Raw genomic sequence first — 24,239 nt, forward strand, 5'->3', positions numbered from 1 at the left:
AGCTACATGGTTTTGTATTCTTTTTTTTTTTTTTTTTAGAAGGAGTCTTGCTCTGTCGCCCAGGCTGGAGTGCAGTGGTGCGATCTTGGCTCACTGCAACTCCGCCTCCCGGGTTCAAGGATTCTCCTCCCTCAGCCTCCCAAGTAGCTGGTATTACAGGCATTCACCACCATGCCCAGCTAATTTTTCGTATTTTTAGTAGAGACAGGGTTTCTCCATGGTAGTCAGGGTGGTCTCAAACTCCCAACCTCAGGTGATCCGCCTGCCTTGGCCTTCCAAAGTGCTGGGATTACAGGCGTGAGCCACCGCGCCTGGCTGGTTTTTTCTTTTTCTTTTTTCAGTTTTACTTAGATGTAATTCATAGATTATACAATTCGTCCACCTAAACAGCACCCTTCCATAGCTTCTGTGGAAAACAGTATTACGGTTCCTTAAACAATTGAAACAGAATTACCCTTAAGATGCACTAATTTCACTTCTGGCTATATACCCCAACAAACTGAAAGCAGGGTCTCAAAATGAGATATGTGTACACTGATGTTCAGAGCAGCATCATTCAAAATAGCTAAAATGTGGAAGCAAGCCAAGCACCCACCGATGGAGGAATGGATAAGCAAAATGGGGTACACACACAATGAAGCATGATTCAGTCTCAAAAAGGAAGGTGATTCTGACTTATGCTACCACGTGGGTGAGTCTTGAGGGCATTAGGCTAAGTGAAATAAGTCAGTCACAAAAAGACAAATACTGTATAATTCTACTTACATGAGGTACTCAGGACAGTCAAAATCCCAGAGACAGGGAGGGAATGGTTGTTGCCAGGGGCTGGGAGGAGGGGAACATGGGGAGTTACTGTTTAATGAGTATAGAGTTTCAGTTATACAAGTTGAAGAGAATGGTGGTGGTCAATGCATAACATTATGAATGTATTTAATTCTACTGAACTATACATTTTAAAATGATTAAGATGGCAAACTTTATGTATTTTACCACAAAAATAATTTTTAAAAATAGAGTACAATTCAGCAGTTTTCAGTATATTGAGAGTTGTATAGCTATCACCACAGTCAATTTTAGAACATTTTCATCACCCCCAAAGAAACCCTGTACCCATTAGCAGTCACTCCCTATTCCTCCCCAATTCCTCCCCATCCCCCTGCCCACCAGTCTAGGAAACAACTAGTTTGTCTACATGAATTTGCCTATTCTAGACATTTCCTATAAATGAAGTCATACAATGTGTTCTTTTGTGACTGATTCCCTTCACTAACATTTTCAAGGTGTATCCATGTTGTAGCAGTGCCTCCTTTTTATTGCATAATAATAATAAATAAATTTATTTTATTGCATAATAATATTATCATCTATGCTATACCATACTTTATCCACTCACCAGTTAATGGAAATGTGGGTTGTTTCCCACTTTTGTTTTGTTTTTTTAAACAGAGTCTTGTTGTGTCATCCAGGCTGGAGTGCAGTGGCGTGATCTCGGCTCACTGCAATCTATGCCTCCTGAGTTCAAGCCATTCTTGTGCCTCAGTCTCCTGAGTAGCTGGGACTACAGGAGACTGGCCAATTTTTGTATTTTTAGCAGAGATGGGGTTTTGCCATATTGGCCAGGCTGGTCTCAAACTCCTGGCCTCAAGGGATCCACCCACCGCAGCCTTCCAAAGTGCTGGGATTACAGGCGTGAGCCACTGTGCCCCACCATTTTTCATTTTTGGCTATTGTGAATAATACTACTATAAATATTTGTGTACAAGTATTTGTGTAAACATGTATTTTCATTTCTCCTGGATATATATTTAGGAGTGGAACTGCTGGCTCATATGGTGACTCTGTTTAACTTTTTGAGGAAATACCAAACTATTTCCCACAGTGGCCAGACCATTTTACATTCCTGACAGCAACGTATGAGGACTCCAATTCCTTCCTTCCTTCCTTCCTTCCTTCCTTCCTTCCTTCCTTCCTTCCTTCCTTCCCTCCCTCCCTCCCTCCCTCCCTCCCTCCTTCCCTTCCTTCCCTTCCTTCCCTTCCTTCCCTTCCTTCCCTTTTTCTTTTTCTTTTCTCTCTCGTTTTTCTTTTGTTTGTTTGTTTGTTTTTGAGGCAGAGTCTCACTCTGTCGCCCAGGCTGGAGTGAAGTGGGGTGATTTCGGCTCCCTGCACCTCTGCCTCGCAGGTTCAAGTGATTCTTGTGCCTCAGCCTCCCCAGTAGTTGGGATTACAGGCATGCGCCACCACGGCTAATTTTTTGTATTTTTAGTAGAGATGGGATTTTGCCATGTTGCCCAGGCTGGTCTCGAACTCCTGAGCTCAGGCAATCCACCCACCTTGGCCTCCCAAAGTGCAACGATTATAGGCGTGAGCCACCGTGCACAGCCGAGGACTGCGATTTCTCTACGTCCTCACTAATACTTGTTATCTGTCTTTTCAAAAATTTTTATTTATTTATTTATTTATTTATTTGGTAGAGATGAAGTTTTGTCATCTTGCCCAGGCTAGTCTCAAACTCCTGACTTCAAGTGGTCCATTCACCTCAAGCCTCCCAAAGTGTTGGGATTACAAGTGTGAGCCACCACCATGCCTGGTCATCATCTGTCTTTTTCATTGTGGCCATCTGGGTGGGTGTGAAGTGACATCTGACTGTGGTTTTGATTCACATTTCCTTGATGACTAATGATACTGAGCATCTTTTCATGTGCCTGCTTATTTGGCCGTTAGTGTATCTTCTTTGGAGAAATGTCTATTCAGATCCTTTGCCCTTTTTTGTTGAGACAGGGTCTTGCTCTGTTGCTTAGGTTGGAGTGCAGTGGTGCAATCACTAATGACTGCCACTCTGACCTCCCTGACTCAAGCAATTCTCCTGATTCAGCCTTCTGAGTAGTTGGGACTGCAGGCACATGCCATTATGTCTGGCTAATTTTTTTTCTTCTTTTTTGTAGAGATGCAGTCTCAATATGTTGCCCAGACTGGTCTTGAACTCCTGAGCTCAAGTGATCCTCCTGCCTTGGCCTCCCAAAGTGCTCAGATTACAGGCGCGAGCCACTGCACCCAGCCCTGTTTCTTAATCTGGTTATTTATCTCTTTGTCATTTAGTTGTAAGAGTCCTTTATATTTCTAGGTGCCAGTCCTTTATATTTCTAGGTACCAGACCCTTATCAGATAAATGACTTGTAAACATTTTCTCCCATCCTGTGGATTATCTTTTCACTTTCTTGATGGTATTGTTGGCAGCACAAAAGTTTTTAATTTTGATGAAGTCCAATTTACCTATCTTTTCTTTGGTTGCTTATGCTTTTAGTATCTTAGCTAAGAAAGTTTACCAAACCGGAAGTCACAAAGATTCACTTCTGTTTTGAGAGTTTTATAGTTTCAGCTCTTATATTGAGGTCTATGATCCATTCTGAGTTAATTTTTGTGTATGGTGTGAGGTAGAAGGCCAACTCCATTCTCTTGCCCGTAGATATCCAGTTGTTCCCGCACCATTTGTTGAAGAGAGTATTCTTTCTTTCCACTGATTTGTTTTAGCACTCTTGTCTGTATTCTTTTTAAAGTTTATTTTTAAATTGGATATATAGCTTCATTTTTTTACTTAGTGCAACATAAACATTTTCCTATTCCACTTCTAGGTGTTTAAAAAGCCTACCTTGTGGGGGCAGCAAGGGAAGTCCTGCAAAACAATTCTGCCAGTTACAGACTTCCTGGTTTCTATTGACTCCTATTTGCTTTGTGACATTTTCATCTCCTGATAACACGAAACAGGTAATAATATCTTGTAATCCAGTTTATAGACATGAGATGATGAGCACAACTAGTAATAATGAGGATAGGATTCTCCATAGCGGGTGGCATATGTTAATATTATCTCTAACATTTTTTAAAGCCGTCTGTTGAAATGGAGAGTGGAAGTGCCTTATGCAACCTGAACACCAGAGCCTCACTACTGGAGGACAGGCACCATGGCCTCTCTCCCAGGCAGGCAATACAGGGCACACAGAACCAGCAGCTTCCTTGCACTCACACCCCTGAGCAAATCTGCAGCCGACCTGTGGGGTCTCTCTTCCTGATGTACCCATGCTGGAAGTAGTACTATTGTACTTGAAGACGTTTTTAAAAAGAGAGTTTCCTTGTTTCCTGAATTAAATCCCTCCCAAACCAGGCACTAAACATTTAGAAAACTAGGCCCTTGCCCCCTAAAATAGTGATATTTTCTAATTCAAATTTTGAGCTTAATAGCTCCAAAGCTATTATTTCAATATGAAGAATCCCCTAAACATTTTTAATTATCATAGGTAAGAATAACTGCCAAAAGGACGGGTGCAATGGCTCATGCCTGAAATCCTAGCACTTTAGGAGGCTGAGGCAGGTTTGAGCTCAAGAGTTCGAGACCAGCCTGAGCAACATGGCGAAACCTCATCTCTACAAAAAATACAAAAATTAGCCAAGGGTAGTGGCGCACACTTGCAGTCCCAGGTACTTGGGGCGCTGAGGTGGGAAGATCGCTTGAGCGTGGGAAGTCAAGACTGCAGTGAGCTGTGATTGTGCCACTGCACTCAAGCCTGGGTGACAGAGTGAAATCCTGTCTCAAAAAAAAGGAGTAATTGCCAATAATGTTTAGCATCGTTTAATACAAATCTAGTCTATATTTACTAATTTTATCACTGCATATGTTTAACATTGGTTTGGATTCTGAGTACCAGTGATCTAACAATGCTCCACTCACTTCCTGAACAGTGGTCGAACTCGTTTAGCCTTGAGCAACACGAGAAAAAGGAGACCAAGTATGTACAAGTGGCCATCAGGCCGTACAGCCCTCAGGGTAAGAGATGCTTTAGCCATGACCTATAAGAGGCATGACCTATAAGGGTGAGTGTGGGGGTTAGAAAGAGGTTGGGGCAAAGGCTAGAGCTGCATTCTAAGCCCCACCTCTGAAAGAGAAGGGAATAGGCCACTCAGGCAAGAGTCTTGGGGGTGGTGGGTGGCTGACATTGAAGATGTGACGGTACAACTTGAAGAGATGCCAAAGGCTCCTGTGTATCCCTCACCCCTCTGAGTCCTTCCTGGACTCATGATATCAGAGGCTATATGGACCCTAAAAAATAACTTGGCTTTGGCAAGGGAGATGAGTGCTAATGACTTCCAAATGGTCTGCATTTGGCAAGACTGTGGGGAAATGGGCACTGCCATACCTTCCTGCTGGGAATAAACATTGGTGCCACCCTTATAGAATGGAATTTGGAAATATCTGACAAAACTACTTGTGCACTCACCATCTGACCTAGCAATCCTACTTCTAAGGTTTCACACTGAAGACACACCCCAAACAGCACAAAAATACAGTCACCAAGGTATTCTGCAGCATTGTTTGTAATTGCAAAATATTGTAAACTTATATGCCCATAAAGGAGAGAGGCTGAATAAACTATGGAACATCCTCACAGTGAAGCACTTTGCAGCTGTTTAAAAAGAAAGGGGGTGGGGGTGGGGGCCTATGAGCCAATGGGGAGTGATTTCCAGAATGTATTGGTAAGTGAAAAAAACAACATACAAAAGAATATCCATAGCATGCTAGCCTCTTAGTAAGACAGAAGGGGAAATAAATATAGAAAGGATAAACCAGAGACTAAGGAGTCTGGTTCATTACAGTGGGTGAGTCGGAATGGCCTGGAGAGACAGAATGAATAAGGCCGGGGAAATAAGTTTTTTCTGAATATGCCTTTGTACAGCTCTGATTTTTGCAATCATGTTAATGTTTCACATGCACAGAAAAGAAAATCAACAGGGATCGGGGAGAGGGCCTTCATTAGCTCAAATCACAAAATAAAGAAACGCAAAGAATAATCTCCACTGACTTGTAAAGGAAGGAATAAAAGTAGTGTAAGAACACCGGAGCAGACCCCACTTTCCCAAAATGGTGCAATGACATTTCCCATGCCACAGGCTCTTCTGGGAATCTGCTACTCCCATGGCAAGAAGTAAAATCTATGCCCCTCTCCTTGAACCTGGGAGGGCTCTGTGGCTGCCTTGACTAATGGAGCGTGATGGAAGTGGCACCTTACTTATGAGAGTAGGTCACTGAGAGTAGGTAACACAGTTTCAGCCCAGCTCCTTCTTGGGATGCTTGCCCTGGGAACCCAGTTTCTGTGCTGAAGAAGGCCAGGCTACATGGAGAACTGAGGCCTCCCTAGCACTCAGCCCCAGACGACTCCAGTCAACAACCAGCATCTACATATCCTCCATGTGGGTGAGCCATGCCAGAAGCAGATCCTCCAGCCCCCAGCCCAGCGTCCCCAGGTGAGTCTGTATGCAGCAGACAGAAGCCGTCCGCTAGGCCTTGTCTGAATCACAAATTCAGGAGGAAAATAATAGTTGTTATTGTTTGAAGCCACCACTTTGGGGGTTGCTTGTTCTGCACCAATAGGTAACTGGAACAAAAGTCAAGACCATCTCCACTGCCAGACCATCCCGGAGAGCCAGGATACAGCTCACGCACACTCCAGGAAGGCTAAGGGGTTGTGGGGGGCCAGCACTAGAGCTCATGTACTTTCTTTCTTCAAAGAATTCACACAATTCTGGCTCTCAGTTTCCTAGCCCATGGCAGCTATCAGTCATTAAATTAACATTAGGGTTGGGGGTAGAAGATGGGGACAAGGGCTCAAGGAAAAGCTAACACAGCAACACCAGCCAACTGACAACTGGGAGAAAGTATGACAAAGTCTCAGACTCGGGGTGACAGGCCTTTTGACCTCTATACTCCCTGTATGACGACAGGCCTAAGTTTCTGTTTGTTGTATTGAGTCTTTAAAGTATCAAGAAAAGATGAAATTATTCCTTCCTACTCTGCCACAGGGGGCCAGGAAGTGCAATGTGGTTTTAAAAAATGTTCGGCCAGGCACAGCGGCTCAAGCCTGTAATCCCAGCACTTTGGGAGGCCGAGGCGGCGGATCACGAGGTCAGGAGATCGAGACCATCCTGGCTAACACGGTGAAACTCCGTCTCTACTAAAAAAAAAAAAAAAAAAATTAGCCGGGCGTTGTGGCGGGCGCCTGTGGTCCCAGCTACTCCTGAGGCTGAGGCAGGAGAATGGCGTGAACCCAAGAGGCAAAGCTCGCAGTGAGCCGAGATCGCGCCACTGCACTCCAGTCTGGGAGACAGAGCAAGACTCCGTCTAAAAAAAACAAAAACTTCAGCAGAGGCCAGGCGCAGTGGCTTATGATGTAATCCCACCACTTTGGGAGGCCGAGGAGAGTGGATCACCAGAGGTCACGAGTTCAAGACCAGCCTGGCTAATACTGTGAAACTCCGTCTCTACTAAAAATACAAAATTAGCCAGGCGTGGTAGCGTGTGACTGTAGTCTTGGCTACTCAGGAGGCTGAGGCATATGGTCTTTTATTGCCCTGACAAATTCAAACAGATCAGGTGAGTGACCTCTTCCACACTGAAGAAGATCAATGGATAAAGAGCAATGGCTTGCTTCTCATTAAGAACAGAAATACACATGGTCATTGTAAGAGGTCAAACACAGCCAAGGGTGGTGGCTCACACCTGTAATCTCAGCACTTTGGGAGGCCGAGGCAGGTGGATCTCTTGAGCTCAGGAGTTCAAGACCAGACTGGGAAACATGGTGAAACCCCAACTCTACAAAAAATACACAAATTAGCTCGACCTGGTGGCACACATCTGTAGTTCCAGCTACTTGGGAGGGTGAGCCCAGGAGGGTGAGAAGATCACTTGAGCCCAGGAGGTCGAGACTGCAGTGAGCCGTGTTCATGACACTACACTCCAGCCTGGGTGACAGAGCAAAAGCTTGTCTCAAAAAAAAAAAAAAAAAAAAAAAAAAAGAGGTCAAACACCTGGATGTGATGGATGTGAAAGAGAGGCTAAGTGTCCCCCAGGCAGAGACTGTGCCTCTGAATAGTGTGCAAAGCAGAGGCAGGAGGCCTCAGGCCAAGCAGGCTTTCAGAATAACCCAGCAAAATAGTCTCAGTGAGCCAAGGGGCCCTGGGGTCTCTGGTCAGGTTTTGCACACTCCATCGCTCAGCAACTGTGTGACTAAGCTACCTAACTTCATCAAGCCTCAGTTTCTCCACTTACAAAATGGAGACAATCTTGTCTAGTTTGCAGGACTGTTCAAGAAAGCAGCGTAATTCTATTAAAGTGTCTAACAGGGCCTGGCATCTGGCAGCTTACAGGAGTTATCTTATCACAGATGATCCTAAGTTTATGTCCCATTACACTTTGTAAAGTTCATGGTAAATCTTCAAAAGCACTGGGCATAGCCGAGGAGACTGAGAATTTGAAAATGCAATGGTTATGGAGGAATGAGACCTGAATCACCAGTGATTCTGTAACAACCCCTAATGATCATCCAGTTGCTTAGGTCAAAGTGCAAATCTTGGCCTCCGCGTTCTCTCCTGACAGCAAATCCAGCCAGCATCTCCTGCCACGCACACCCCAGCCCAGCCTCTCACCACCTACTGTCACCACCTTCACGTTGGTCCAGGCTTCACTATGACAGTCACCTCCCACTCCTTCTTTCCCTCTACCGCCAGTTCTCCACCAAGAGCCACTTATCTTTTTATATGTAGATCAGTCAACACCATAACCTGCTCAAAACCCTCCCATGGCCTCCCATCACTCCCCCACCTCAGAACAAAGCCAAGGTACCTGTTGATCCTCCAGCCTCCCTACCTCCCCCTTTCCCTTGTTCACTGTCAGGCCTGGCCTCCTTGCTGTTCCTCGAATATTCCAAGCACATGCCTGCCGCAGGCCCTTGGGTTACTGTTTTTCCCACTGGGAGTGCTCCTCCCACACCCATCACCGCAGCTCACTCCCCCGTGACCAACAGGTCTGTGCCCAAAAGTCACCTCCTCAAGGAGGCCCTTCCTGACCACCCATCCAAAATAGCAGAGAAAAACAGTATAAACTTTTTAAAATTAACAATAAATACATAAATAAATAAAATAGCAGTTCTGGCCACTTTCCCTCCTCCCTTGTCTGACTTTATTTTCATTCTTCCCACCACCTGGTGCTTGTTTCTCGCTGTCTTCCTGAGTAGATTACAAGTTCCCCAAAGGCAGGGTCCTTCTGTCTTGTGTACCACTGTTATCCCAGTGCCCAGAATAGGGCTTCAGAGCATGAAGAAATGTGTCTAAGTGGAAAAGTGAAAAAGGCCCGGCCCAGCAGCCAGCTTTACCTTCTTCCCAGCTGTGGGGCTGCTCTCTGCACTCTGCAGGGGGCTCCTCTGGGGGCTTCGGCTTTCCTGGGGGACACACCTGCCCATGTACACGCTGTAGTCGAGAAGCATCTTCTGCCGCACGCTGCCCACCAGCTCCTTCTGCTTTGGCTGCGACATGATCTCCTCCACACTGCCTTTGCTGCTGCTGCGGCTGTGGGTCAGGTGCCCGGAGGGACTGTTGTGTCTGCTGTGTGCAGGCAAAAGCCCTGAAGCCAAGAAGAGGGGGCTATTCACACAATGAAGAAAACCACTGCAAAGTAAGCGGACTCCTGAGAAAACAGCTACAATGCTATCAAATGACTGTTTAAAAATATTTATAAGGGGCCGGAGCAGTGGCTCACGCCTGTAATGCCTGTAATCCCAGCACTTTGGGAGTCCAAAGTGGGTGGATCGCAAGGTCAGGAGATCAAAACCATTCTGGCTAACACGGTGAAACTCCGTCTCTACTAAAAATACAAAACAATTAGCCGGCCATGGTGGTGGGCACCTGTAGTCTCAGCAGCTCGGGAGGCTGAGGCAGAAGAATGGTGCGAACCCAGGAGGTGGAGCTTGCAGTGAGCCGAGATCACACCACTGCACTCCAGCCTGGGCAACAGAGTGAGATTCTGTCTCAAAAAAAAAACAACGTTTATAAGGTTATTTCCCACCCTGAAAAGCACCTTTTTCCTCTAAGGTAATTTTTAAGAACAGTTTTTATTCCTCTCCAAGATAATTAGAGTAAAGAGAGTAAAGATATACAGTTGGTAGGTACTATTCTCTTTTCTCCTGATGATCTTTTAGGAAGAGATCAAATATAGGACTAACACATCCCAAGGAGTGGTGAACCTGTCAGTGCTATCAGGGGTAAATGGAAAGTGGGCAGAGACCTAATTAATTGTTTATCCACAAGCTCACAGCAATTCCAAAGATGTCACCTTTCATTTGACAAATTATGCATCAAGCACTTTCAAGCAAACCATGCTAAAAAGAAGAAGATATAATCCCTGCCCTTGAACTCACGCGCCTAAGCAGATAAATCACAATCTTCTGCAACAAGTGTCATAATTGCAGCATGACTAAGGGACTCTCTAGGCGAAAAGAAGGGGGTGACTACCTCTGCACAAGAGAGTGGAGTGGTGCTTACCCTAGCTGACTTTCATAGCAGTGACATCTATGGCTGTATCTTGAGGGAATAGTTGCCATTTTCCTGGCCCAGGTGGGGAAGACCATTCCAGGTAGAGGAAACAGCATATGCAAAAAGCAGTGGCAGGGCACAGTATGTTTAGAGGCCAGTGAGAGATTCAGTGAAGTTCTAACCATAGTACAGGGGGCAGAAAACAGGAAATAAGGATGTTCTTGAGAGAACAAAAAATAGAGAACAAAAATAAGTTCCTTGGCCAGGAACAGACTGCAAAGTGCCTCAAAAGCCAGCCTTGGATTTAACATTGACCTTGTTGCACCAGACAGGTTTTAAGCATGGGATGTGCCTGATGCTAACAATTTCATTTAGATTTACTCTGATGGCCAGGTGAAATGTAGAGTGGTTAAAATCAAACCAGGCTGGGCACGGTGGCTCAAGCCTATAATCTCAGCACGTTGGGAGGCCAAGACAGATGAATCACTTGAGGTCAGGAGTTTGAGACCAGCCTGGCCAACATGGTGAAACCACATCTCTACTAAAAATACAAAACATTAGCCTGGCATGGTGACCCGTACCTGTAGTCCCAGCTACTGGGGAGGCTGACGCAGGAGAATCGCTTGAACCTGGGGGTGTGGAGGTTGCAGTGAGCTAAGACTGTACCACTGCACTCCAGCTTGGGCAACAGAGCAAGACTCTATCTCAAAAAAAAAAAAAAAAAAAGAAAATCAAAAAATCAAATCAAACCATTTTCTTCTTGAGAGGCTCCAACCGTCAGAACCATAATTCCCCAGAGCCTCACAAAGGGTCATACAAGCCATTTCTTAATTTAAATTTTAGCCAGATAATTTCCAGCACTTCAATATTTAGTATTTTACACTGCATAACTATAAAAATATATTTTTTGTAACTTCTATTATCCTTATACCATTTTCATGTTTAGCATTATTTTTTTAAATGCTAGGATAAAAGTTACACCAAAAACATTAAAAAATAAATGTAAACTTATATTACATTTAATATCCTGGATTGGATCCTGGAAGAGAAAAAGGACATTAGTAGAAAAACTAGTGAAATCCAAATAAAGTTTAGAGTTTAGTTAATAGTAAAAAAGAGAAAAAAGATGAAATAAACAGGGCAGCATGACACCAACACTTCAAACCAAACTGGTCCCATTGTGACTGAGCCACACTCCATGTAGAGGAAGAAAGGAGACCCCTAGGAGGCCGGGCTGGTGCTCACTGCCCACAGAACAGCCTCTTCACATCACCTCACCCTTCCCTTGAGTGGCACAAAGCACAGAAGTCGTCACTGCACTGTGGGTCTCATGGACAACAGCCCCTGATAAAGTCAAGGATCTTCCTGTGCAGAGACCATACTGGAATTCTGCCAAGTGACCATGTGGCTTTCCTGCTGTCTCCAGACTCTTGTTTCTCCTGAAGGCCTTTCCTGACCTGCAGCCTGGGCACTGCTGGCTGGAGATGCAGACTCTCAGCCCCACCCATGACCTCGAGTCAGAACCTGCATCTTAAGATCCCCTCAAACATTCAAGTCTAAGAAGCACAATCCGTGTTGCTAGAGAAATCTAGGATTTTGGTGACAGCATCCCTGAGGGAGAGGACAGGGGCAGGTCGTCAAGCAGGAAGACTTCTAACTTCTTGGTACTGACAGATGTACCTGGCCTCAGAGAATCAGACCAGTCATACCTTCATGGCTGACCACCTGTGCAGTCACTGATTCAGAGATGGTTTTGAAGAACAGCACAGTCCTCACCAATTTACCTTGCTAACTAGTTTAATTACACTTTTGGTGGGTTAAACTTACCATAAAAATCTCAATTCATAGCTTTCAAAGGCAACCCAGACTTACAGATGTACAAAAAGACATTAGTGGTGTGTAAGCCTTACTTGATTTTAGTACAAGTGAGTGCACTGAAGGTTTTCCCACATCTCTGACTCTTACCATTATGTTTGTTGTGTGGTGAGTGGAACTTCTGGCAGGATTTCCAAAAATGTGAACTCATTAAAAATAATCAAATGCTTTATTTAAGTCCAAGAATAACATGCCTCTTTTGAAGGTGCTCTGGGGGGCCCCTGAGTACCTAAAGTGGTGTTTCCTGGTGGCCCCATAAACCCCCGTGGGTTACCTGATTCTGAGCTTCAGTACCTAGACCAGCAGACCTTTATATTTCCAGTAGGAATATAATCTGAGCCACACAAACAATTTAAAATTTTCTAGTAGTCACATTTAAAAAGGTAAAAAGAAGCTGGGCCCGGTGGCTCACACCTGTAATCCCAGCACTTTGGGAGGCTGAGGCGGGCGGATCACTTCAGGTTGGGAGTTTGAGATCAGCCTGACCAAAGTGAAACCCCGTCTCTACCAAAAATACAAAAATTAGCTGGGCGTGGTGGCGGGCACCTGTAATCTCAGCTACTCAGGAGGCTGAGGTGGAGAATTGCTTGAACCTGGGAGGCAGAGGTTGCAGTGAGCCAAGATCATGCCACCGCACTCCAGCCTGGGTGACAGAGCTAGGCTCCATCTCGGGGGTGGGGGAGGGGGGGAAGGTAAAAAGAAATAACAAAATTAATTTGAATACATTTTTGAATATATTTTTAACCTAATATATCTAAAATATTATTTCAACATGTAACCAATATAAGAAGTTATTAATGAGATATTTTACGTTCTTTTATTGGACTAAGACTTTGAAATCCAATGTGCATCTTACACTTAGAGCACATCTCCATCTGGACTGGCCACACTTCAAGTGTTCAAAAGCCACATGGGGCAGGAGGCTACCATAAGCAGCAACATAGGTCTAGACCTACCAGGAGAGCTAGGCAGTGCCTGGTGCTGAGGAGTTCTCACCCACTTGAATTTTCTTTTACTCAGTGTTATGGGTTGAATTGTGTCCTCCAAAAAATACGTTAAAGTCCTAACCCCAGCATCTCAGAATGTGACCTTATTTGGAAATAGAGTCATTGTAGATGCCATTCATTAAACAGGGTGGGCTCTTAATCCCATATGACTGGTGTCCTTCCAAGAAGACACAGAGTCACTGAGAGACAATGCCATGTGATGATAGGCCAGTGTGGAGTGATGCAGCTGTGGGCCAAGGATTGATGGTCACTACCAGAAGCTGCAAACATGCAAGGAAGGATTCTATGCAGAGTCTCACAAGGAGCATGGCCCTGCTAACACCTTGATTTCAGACTTCCAGCCTCCAGTACTGGGAGAGAATACATTTCTGTTGTAAATCACCCAGCTTGTGGTATTTTGTCCCAGCAGCCCTAGGAAATAAATATATCTAGTAATCTCCCCATTCACCTTGATTCTTAAAAGGGACTTCTTGGATCTCAGTGCTGGGACTGGGATGGAATCTGGTGTTGAAGCTGACAGAATGGAAGGTTAGCAAGGGTGTTAGGGCAAAAGCTCAGATTAAGTTCCAGGGGAAGGAACCAAAGCACTTTGAAGCAAATGTGTGACACTCATGTGACCAGCATAACTCCCGGATCAACACAAACGCCTTGTTAGAGAAAGCCCCAGAGTGGCTCCATCCTAGTCTTTGTTCCAGATCCATGTAAGAAAGCTTTGCCTAATAACACCCACACTGGTCTTGTCCCAATTATTGGTTACACCATGCTCATTATAGCACGCCAATTTGTGAACACCTGACTCATACGTGCCAGTTTTGCAAAACAGGCATAACACCTGAAGGACAGGGGAGTTGCTGCTTTTTACTGGTTTTGTGTCTCTTGCAGCTCCAAGCCCAGCCAAAGCTGAGCAAAGAGGTGCTGCATGGTTATCAATCCGAATGATCATGATCTGACCCGAATGCCCAGCAAGTGCAAGGATTCTGCATTCTATGGCAAGCTCAGGCTTGGAGGACATATTGAGGGTCAGGCGTTCGAAAGCACCAGCCTGAATGATCTCCCTGACTCACCTGCCATCTCAGAACTAGGGTTCTTCTGTTGCTACTTCTCTCAGGGGAGTCACATCATATACAAAGAAAACATAACCAGCAAAGGCTAATAAACAGCATCTGCAAATGGATCCACTGTTGGTTAAATGATTTGGGACAGAGTGTTGCAGTGATCAGCCTAGATGGTAAATGAGTCATGAGAATGCACATTAGGTGGCAGACAACCATCAAGTCAGGGTGGGCTTCCTTCCTTCCTTCCTTCCTACTGGGCATTCTTACTCTATTCTCCCTAGTGGCCCTTTAAAAATGCATAAGCATTTAGCACAAACATCATTACCTGGTTTACTTCCAGAGACACCCGATGGCTTCTTGATTTCCGACTTTAGCTTAGATGCCAGAATAAATCTCCTAAACCATTCCTCTTTTTCTCGGCCAGTTCTCCCAAAAAGATAGAGTATCTGATCTCGCTGGGTAGATCTTGTTCCCTCCTGAGGGCGGGGTGGCTTCTTAGGGTCCTCGCTTCCCTCAGCTGGCGGCTTCTCTTCTGAAGTCTCCTTATCAGTCTGAGCTTTAGACATAAAGTCATCTTGTTGACCAAGCTCGATACAAATGGGGTACTTTTTATTCCAGATTCGCTTTCGAGCCAAAGTTTTAGGTACAAGATAAATCTACAGAGAAAGAAAAATGATGATTTATATACTAAAGATTGGCTACACTATGCATTAATATTATGCATAGCACAAGTGCAAACCTTGGAGACTTTTTGACTAAGATGATGAATATGAAATAACTTTTAACACTTGTTTGTAACATGACTACAGAAACTGGAATTTTTACAAGTGTCTTGTTATTCTTCAAAATTATTCCAGAAAATAGATGTTTAATAATTTTGCGAGAGTTATAAATAGCCGTAATTTTCAGGTGGCAGTAGCTCGATAACAATGTTTAGCTGCTTATCATCAACTACGTTTGGCTATCAACTAAATTTAATGACCTTGGGCCAAACTTAAGTTGGAAGAAAAAAAGAGATAGTTAAAATCTAGACGGGCAGCTCAAGTCAACCTTGAGTATCAAACTCAAGTTAAGAATAAACTTATATAAAAACTATTTTAAGTACTTTTCTCCCTTTGGAGAAATCTAAAGATCATTCAGATGAACTGTAAGAAGAGAGAAACGATAGCTTTGTGGAAGAAATAATTTACATTTCTCACAAAAATAGAAGTATATAATACTTAATCAAAATGTAGCTATTTTGCATATCTATCATTTTCACATGTACAAAGTCTTCAATAGTTAAGTACCTTACAATCACCACACAGAGCCACACAGCTTTTTGTTTGACTGAAATAATTAGCTTTTAAAGTCAGAATTCTGAGTGCACAACACTCTTGTTCCTCAAGTTGTAGTCTGTGGACCAGCAGCCTGAGTATCATCTGGGAGCTCATAACAATGCAGGCCCCTGGCCCTACCCACAGCTACTGAATCAGAATCTGCATTTAACAAGATGCCCAGGTGACGCGCATAAACATTAAAGTGTGAGAGGTACTGTCCTAAGGTATACTGATACTTCAACGACAACTAACCTTTTTAGGGAATAAAAAAATGCAGTTAAGCATCCAAGAGGCCATATGCTTTTCATTCATCTAAGCTATCCTTCCAAAATTGCTCAGGCTCACCTTGCTGTCTGAGAGGTCATAGATTTTCTGGCTGATGTAGGTGACCTCTGGCTTGGTTTCATTGTAGCTGGCCCTCCTGGATATATTTTTATTGGGCTTTGAAAGTCTTAAGGTTCCACCCTCAAGTCGAACAAAGACTGAATGTGTCAAAGTCGCATGGTAGGTTTCCGGATCATAGTTGTAAATCTCATTCATCCATCCCTGATGAAGAAAAACTTCCATTAGTAAAATCAGAATAAATGCAAATCTGATTTAGTGTGAAATGATGAACACTGTGGTATTTGGGACACCGAAACCAAACTTGATCATGATGCAGATAGCGGCTCACCAATGACTACAGGTTGCAAAGAGAAGTGCTTAGCTGGGAGGATAATTGGGACTGAGGAGGTTCTTGATAACCAAAAATCTGGATTTGGAGGAAAAATGGCAATGTTCATTATCCTAAATAAAAGGTTCTTTCTTTTTTTAAAGCTTATAAGCACATCAGGAAATTCAAAAGATTTGTTCATGTCACATGAACAATCTTCTCTGCCTGACCTCCTTTGGGGTGATTAATCCCCCACAGTCTGGCCTTCTTAATTAGTCAAACACATGCTCTTCCCAGCCCAGCTGCAATCTTTGAAATTTCAGGTATTAATTCATGTTACCACAGGACTCAGAGAACAACTACCTCTCTACTTCTATCGCACTACAACATGTACCTCATTGAAATCATACAGTAAAGCAGATGATTTGAGAATTAGGCATTAAATAAATCGTAAATATAATCAATAATATATCAAAATTCAAAGATACATAGTAACTTATATGGGTAAAATTGTGCTCCAGGTCCTCCTGCCAAATTGGACATAAGTGGTTTTTTGTTACATAAGTTGATTTTTTAAAAGAGCAAACATTGAAATGTACAGACAAAAAATACATACACAAAAGCCTAATACTAATACACTATGCACTGTGTTAAAGCTAATCTCACAGCTGTCTTCATCATTCATCACTGAACACTTCTCCTGCCTCAAATACTTTTTCAGGTTATCAGTAGCCCAGATCTCACAAAAGAAGTTCTCTGGGGAGTTTTAATTGATATCTTCCTACTCTCCCCAACTTTTAAAAACTACATGTCTTTGTAATGAGCAGAGAGATGCTAAAGATCACTACATGGGAGTTGGGACTGTCATTCTTTTCAAGCAATAGCCATTTCCAAGCTAAGTATTTGAGTCTCACACTAAAGTCTTAAACTGAAAGCCTGTGAAAATGAGGACTCGTTAGAATTCTTTTATTCATTCATCCTTTTATTAAAACACGCATTGAGTCTATGTGCAAAGTAATATAGGTTAGGAGCTGGGACAAAGATTTTTTAAAAGGACAGGATTCTTGATCCAAAGGTGCCTCCAAAAGAGTAGAAAATTAGGTCTTCATTTACCTATCCTGTGACCCCACTGGAGTAAACATAATAGAGAAAAGTTGTCACAAAAAGAGTACCTAAGTGCGAAGTGCAAGGAAAAATGGACAAACGTCTCTCTTTATCATGGGGGAAAAGAGTGTGAAACTTGTGAGCCAATTATATGGATGCATAGACCTCAGTAGATGTTTTGGCCTGAGCTGGGAGGATCTCTCCCTCCTCCCAGTGAATCACTGGACAGGAGCAGCATCAATTCCACAATATTGAGTGAGCAAGCAGTGGCCATGGGAAGAGGTGTTTGTGAGGAAACAGCAACAATCAGAACAATGAAGAGAAAAAGATGACAATTACAGATCACAGTGGGCCCTGAAGTGGACTGTATTGTCAGAGCATCCGTTTGGGTGGGTGTATTTTTGCTAAATGTAGAACTAAGTACTTTCTTTGGCTCATAGTTTGTCTTTTTATTTAGTCTGTTCTTATGGCAAATTACCTTCATTGACTTTCAAATGTTGAATCAGTCTTGCATTCTCAGGATTAAGGATGTATGAGTCATGAGGTGCTGAAATCGGGCTGTATCAGCTCACAGGAACATATTCTACACATCCCTTCCCAACTCCATGTTCAGTGACTTTACGTTGGTAGCTTGCAACTGGCAATGGTGGGAGTTTCTACATCACAGGAATCAGGGAATAGTATAAATTAAGATTTTTTTTTTTTCTGGAGAGCCAGTTTACCAGCATAACACTTTGTTGATATTTTGTTCATTTGTCCCTCTAAGTTCATGAGGGAAAATAGGCTAGTTTTCTTGCAGTGTTTTTTGGTATTAATGAGCCTCAGAAAATGCAGGTAAGTGCATTTGGGAAGTGTTCCCTCTTCTCTATTTTCTGGAAGTTTGTGTAGAATGAATATTTCTTCCTTAAAGGTTTGATAACATTTGCCCATGAAACCGTCTGGGCCTAGAGTTTTCCTTGCAGAAAGGTTCCAAACTATGTATTCAACATCTTTACTTGCTATTGGACTATTTAGGTTATCTATTTCTTCTTGAGTGAGCTTTGGTTTGTATCTTTCAAAGAGTTTATCTATTTTATCTATGTTGTCCAATTTCTGGGCATAATGCTGTTTGCAATATTTCCCTATAATCCCATGAATATCTGTAGTGTCTATGGTGATGCCCCTCTTTCAGTCCTGACACTGGTAATTTGTCCTTCTCTCAAATCTTTCTTTTCGTATGTATGTACGTATGTATGTATGTATGTATGTATATATGTATCTATCTATCTATCTATCATCTATGTATTTGAGACAGGGTCTTTCTCTGTCATCCTGGCTGGAGTGCAGTAGCACAATCATAACTTACTGTAACCTCAAACTCCTGGGCTCAATTAATCCTTCCACCTCAGCCTCCCAAGCAGCAAGGGTTACGGGTATGTGCCACTACACCAAGCTAATTTTTTAAAAAATTCTTTGTAGAAATGGAGTCTTGCTATGTTGCCCAGGCTGGTCTTGAACTCTCGGTCTCAAGCAATTCTCCCAGCTTGGCCTCCCAAAGTGCTGGGATTACATGCACGAACTACCACACCCATCCTCTAACAAGCTTTTAACACTATTAATTTCCCTCTAGGTACTGCATTACCTGCAATTTCTGATAGGTTGTATTTTCAGTTTCCTTCAGTTAAAAATATTTTCTATTTTCCCTTATGACTTTATCTTTGGGCCCACAGGCTGTTTAGAAGTATTTTGCTTAATTTCCAAATATTTGAGAAATTTTCAGATATCTTTCTGTTTTTTAGTGTAATTTTGTAAAAGAGAATTGGCTTTGTGTAATTTCAATTCTTTTAAGCTTGTTATATGGTCTATCTTGGTTCCAAGTGCAGTCGAAAAAAATGCATTCTGCTGTTGAGTGGGGTTTTCTATAAATACATTTGTCTTTTTAAGCACAACCATTTTCACTAAAGATCTCCTGACACAGAATACACAGCTTTCTTCTTATCCAATTTGGTTGCAGAAAATACTGTCTTACATATATAACAGGTTTACTAGGGCTAAAGTTCTAAAAGCAACTAGATTAATAAAGAACTTGAAGCAGATACAATCATTTTTCTAAGATACTTCAGAGGTTGTTTGTGCTTGCAGAGCTATTAAAACCAAGAAGAATCCATGAAGCGGGGGAAGTCGGAGCTGATGAGAACTCTGTTAGATTAAAACAGCCACTTGCTATCAGTGTCATTTATGAGCCATTTGGCCATACAGTCCCTGCATGCAATTGCTCTTCTTGAATCATTTCACTCTGAGGATGTGTCTCCTGTCTAGAGTAGAGGCTACTTGAGAATACAGATTATGTGTGATACTTTCGTCCATCTTAATACCTAACCTGAGATGCTCAACATTTATTTAATGACTGTTTTTGAATTGTGATCATCACAATTTGATATAAGATAGACACTACTGCAGCAAAACTCCATATAAAATATTTTTCGTTATTTCCAGGTACATAAAATTACAGATACATGTAAAAAAAAGTCAGTAGAATTAACATGATACTGGCACCAAAAGAGAAAAAAAGGATTAACATGATACTGGAATTTTGGACAAAAATCCCTGCATTATGTTTATCAACCATTCACCACCAGACTAAAAGGGCTAAAGGAGAAAAAAAAAGACAAGTATTATATTATAACTGTTCTCCAAGAAAAGGACAGTCTCTGAGAAATAGAGTAATATAAGCTGTGGGGATTTTTCCTATTTGAAACTCCTGGGATTGTACAGATAAATTATCTGATTTATGAATAAGAGAAACTTAGGGATAAAAGGTTGTTTCTCTCCAATTGCTTTCATTTTGTCTTTCCTAAGTCAGAAAATGCAGAATTGTCCAGGGAGGTGCTGTACAATGGAAATATTAATATAATGTGAGCTATAAATGTGAGTCATGAAAATATGTAATTTTATTTTTATTTTATTTTTTTGAGATGGAGTCTCGCTCTGTTGCCCAGGCTGGAGTGCAGTGGCGTGATCTCAGCTCACTGCAACCTGCACCTCCTGGGTTTAAGGGATTCTCCTGCCTCAGCCTCCTGAATAGCTGGGATTACAGGCGTAAGCCACCATGCCTTGCCAAAAAATGTGTAATTTTAAATGGTCTAGGAGCCACATTAAAAAAGAAAAAGCAGGTAAAATTAATTTAAACAATATATTTTATTTAAATTCATATCAAAATTATGATTTCAACATGTAATCAATATTAAAAATTATTACTGGTATTTTACATTCTGTCTCATACTAAGTCTTCAGAATCCAGTGTGTACTTTATGCTTAGAACACATCTCGGTTCCAACTACCTAGAGTTTTCAAGGGATTAACAGCTACACAGGGCTTAGGACTAGTGTATCAGAGACAGTACAGGGCCAGTTCTTGGGTTCAAGCTTTTTAGCCCTAGATCTTTGGCTCGACTATGAATAGAAATGGGCAAAGCCTTCCTTTCTCTTCTTGTGCATGCTTTCAACACACGCAGTCTTAGTGATAAGAGACAGTCATTCAGTACATGGCAGTTTTCTGCCATTTTATTAGATGCTTTGCATAATTAAATGAGAGAAGATAATCTAAGTAATCCCCTAATGAAATCATCTATTGTAGAAATTCAAAATCTCTTTTAAAAGCTAACCTGCAGTATTAAAAACTCAGAAATATTAATAAGAGTATTCTACGTAAAGGCTTTTGAAAAACTCATAGTTCTATATGAAAATTAAGATACTCAATTTATAAACAAATGTATCAATTTTTTTAGCTTACTCCTTTGGTTTTTAGATTTAGAAAACAAAACAAGACATACAGGCATGTGTGCTGAGATACAAATACATCTGCTCATCTGTTCACAGGTCAGACAGTTTCAGGTGCTGAGCCATTACTCTGCCTCAGTCTAACCAACTGCTGCTTAATTATTATTCCTAGGAAAATTCCTGTCCCTGGATAACAAGAGCAACCATTTCCGCAGTGCTTCAGGGATTTGGTTTTTAGCCACAAAGCCAGGCATTCAACCCAGAAGCCTGAGCTACCACCCTAGCTGAAGAACAGCCACTGTGGAGTTCTTGCTGGCTGCAGCCTGTATGCTCACACATGGGCACAGTTCTGAGACGAGCATGCAATTACCTTCTTTGCTGACAGCTCTGACAGATAAAGGTCATCCTCTACCACTTGCCAAATTCAGGAATCCCGGAACAACCTGATTCAGAGGAATGTGAGAGAGAGAAGGGAGTTTCAAGTCCTACCTACACAGTTCAAAAGCACAAAACCTTACCTGCTGTGTGCTACAGGAGGCAGAGGTGAGAGGCAAGAAGTACGTAGGCATAGAAAGAGAATCTAGGAGATGCTTTCCTTCTCTTGGGAAAGCCTGGAGGGGGCCCAGATTCCCTTACTCTGCTTGGACTTGGCTTGGCCCTTCTTCTCCCTACCCCATTCTTTTCAGAATCACCAGCTGCTGTGGTTTCTCCTTCCCTTTTATCTTCAAATTTCCTCCTTCCTGAACTACCATGTTGCTGCCTTTGTGTTAAAGATTCATCAGATGCTAAAATCCACAGCTACTAAAAAACAAACACAGCACACAAATCAGGATTTGAATTACACGTTTATTGTGAACAATCATTTGTTAGCCTAAATGAGACCCTACACTGATCATATCCAATTTACACAAAAGACTGCTGGTCAAAACACATGCACCGAAACCAACTCACCCACCTTAGCAGAAGTACTGAGAATCTGACAGACCTGGGTTCCAAGCATGCCTGCACCACTTACCTCCTGCCAGGGTAGGTGATGCTTATCCCTCAGACACTTGCTTTGCTCACCTGTAAAAGGGTCCAGGTGGCTTACTGCCCAGTTTCATGCCTCCCTGGCCCCTACACCTCACCCTCTGCTCAAGCCATAATGATTTTTCCCCTACTGACAGTTTATTAAGGTACAATTTGTTTAGAGTTTATAAAGAAATCATAAGCATATGGTTTTTTAAAACACTAATATTACTATTCATAACAATGGCTAATATTTAAGCTCATCTTATGGCCCAGGTACCCCAGGTGCATTATCTTTTGTTATTTCTGTCAATTGCCTACGATTTTACAAGTAAGAAAAGTGGTGAGAGAGGGGATGTGATTTGCCTTCCAACATCTAGAGAGTGGCAAATCTGGGACTCAAACCAAGTGTTCCTGACTCTAGGTGTGGGATGCTATCTCAGCTCCACAGCACGGCCCCACCTGCAGTCTGGCTTGTGCCTAGTCACCCCTCAGGTCATAGCAAAGACGACACTTCTTCTAGGAAGCCTCCCCCCTCACCTAGGCTCAGTTCTCTGGTACTCTCCCATCACTGTATCTGTTAACTGCCTGGTTTACTAAACTGAATTACAAACTCCACAAGAGCAGGGATCATCATGTCTGCCAACCACACCTGTAACAAATGTTTGTTGACTGAATACATGAGGGAAGCCTAATTCAGAGATGGCTCTGAGGATTAAATGAAATCTATTGGAAAGCAGGAGCAAGCAGGAAGGCTGGCGAGCCCCTCAGAGCCTGTAAGTACCATGCTAGCTGCGTGAGACGAACAAGCAAACGAAGAAGCTGACACCCTAATAAGCACAAGGAGCTGTAGAGATTACTTAGAAGACTTGGTCATTCTTCTCAAAAAGAAAAACCGAGGTAAAAATGCACAAAATAGCACAGAACAAGAAAATAACCCCAGAAACCAAAGATTTTCAGGACAGAAATGGGATGAGCTAAGTCTTACCTAGAGCAGAGAGGGGTATTGTGACTGGAGCACATGTTTCCTGCCCCCTGTCTAAGGCTCTTTCCAGAACATTACAGGCTTTGATAGGAAATCTTGAGAGGATCACAGGAGTTGCTACTTGACCCCATTGTCAGAAACCAGGTTGCAGACTGGCCTTAGGGAGGTTCAGGACAAGAGGCTGAGGCACAACTTTCCTCCAAGCCTCCCTAATTCTGCCCCCTCACTCACCTATGGACCTGAAACCAGGTAGCTCTTGCAGAAAGCAATTTCCCAGTGCAAACCTAATCACCTTTTGATACCATTACTCAGCCATTTTCCCCCACCCAGGATCTGACCAAGCCCCCAGATTAAGCTGCAAATGAAATTTCCAGATTTCAGCAATTGTCAAATCTTGAGAGCAGCACAGCAACTCCAAGGTCTTCACCCTGTTCTCCACATAGTGCCCAACTCTCCACTGCTCAGCTGTTCTAAAATTCTTACCCCTGAATTTCTTACCAAGTAAAGTATTTATCCCACCTTGTTATGAGACATGGGAATGGGTATAGAGAGATATAGCATACAGTTAGCAACATTCCCTTTCAACAGCTCAACCAAAAACACTCAGAGATGCTCTCAACCCACACCAAAGCGACTCAGACAAGCTTTGTTTCTTTCTGAAGCTGGAGCTGTTAAAATGGACACAGTGCACCCCACTGGGGACAATGACCCAGTCAGCCAGGCTGCAGCTGTCTGGCCCACAGACTGGTCCTGTGATGGCATTTGTAAAAGGTCAGGGGTTTCTCTCCATTCTCTGCTGGATTTAGAAGCCATGTATGGCTGCAAGTACAAAACCACAATCTATAAAGGGGCCCATTTAATATTTTAAAAGATTAAAAGCTACAATTAACCTTTTGCAAATAATAAAGTCTGGAAGAACTACTACCGTGGTTTCAGTTACAGTGCCAATCAGAAGTTCAAGGCTAACGCTCTACTGCTCAGCTTGATGCTGAGCTGACCAGAGCAAAGTGCCAGCCCTATAGCCCGAGGAAGTGATGAGAATTCAGGCGCTGCATGCCGGGCTGACAGCAGTAACAATGCATGTTTTCACCCCTGCTGACATGTGGCTGTGCTGGCATTTCAG

At 42.8% G+C, this 24,239-nt stretch overlaps 1 protein-coding gene across 3 annotated transcripts in view; it reads right to left on the reverse strand.

The window, feature by feature from the left end:
* TEX2 (testis expressed 2) overlaps positions 1-24,239 on the reverse strand; it is a 117,224-nt gene that overhangs the window by 33,629 nt on the left and 59,356 nt on the right. For all 3 annotated transcript variants that reach the window (XR_002731586.2, XM_023212061.1, XM_023212062.1), the window contains 3 exons: positions 15,955-16,155; positions 14,616-14,946; positions 9,198-9,445 (listed from right to left, as the gene is read on the reverse strand). Coding sequence is in view for 2 of the 3 variants with exons in the window: in XM_023212061.1 (XP_023067829.1) it covers positions 9,198-9,445; positions 14,616-14,946; positions 15,955-16,155 (780 nt within the window). In the remaining variant the exon portion in view is untranslated. The remainder of the gene's footprint in view (positions 1-9,197; positions 9,446-14,615; positions 14,947-15,954; positions 16,156-24,239) is intronic.

This window comes from Piliocolobus tephrosceles, chromosome 16, assembly GCF_002776525.5.
Source record: "Piliocolobus tephrosceles isolate RC106 chromosome 16, ASM277652v3, whole genome shotgun sequence".
Classification (NCBI taxonomy): domain Eukaryota; kingdom Metazoa; phylum Chordata; class Mammalia; order Primates; family Cercopithecidae; genus Piliocolobus; species Piliocolobus tephrosceles.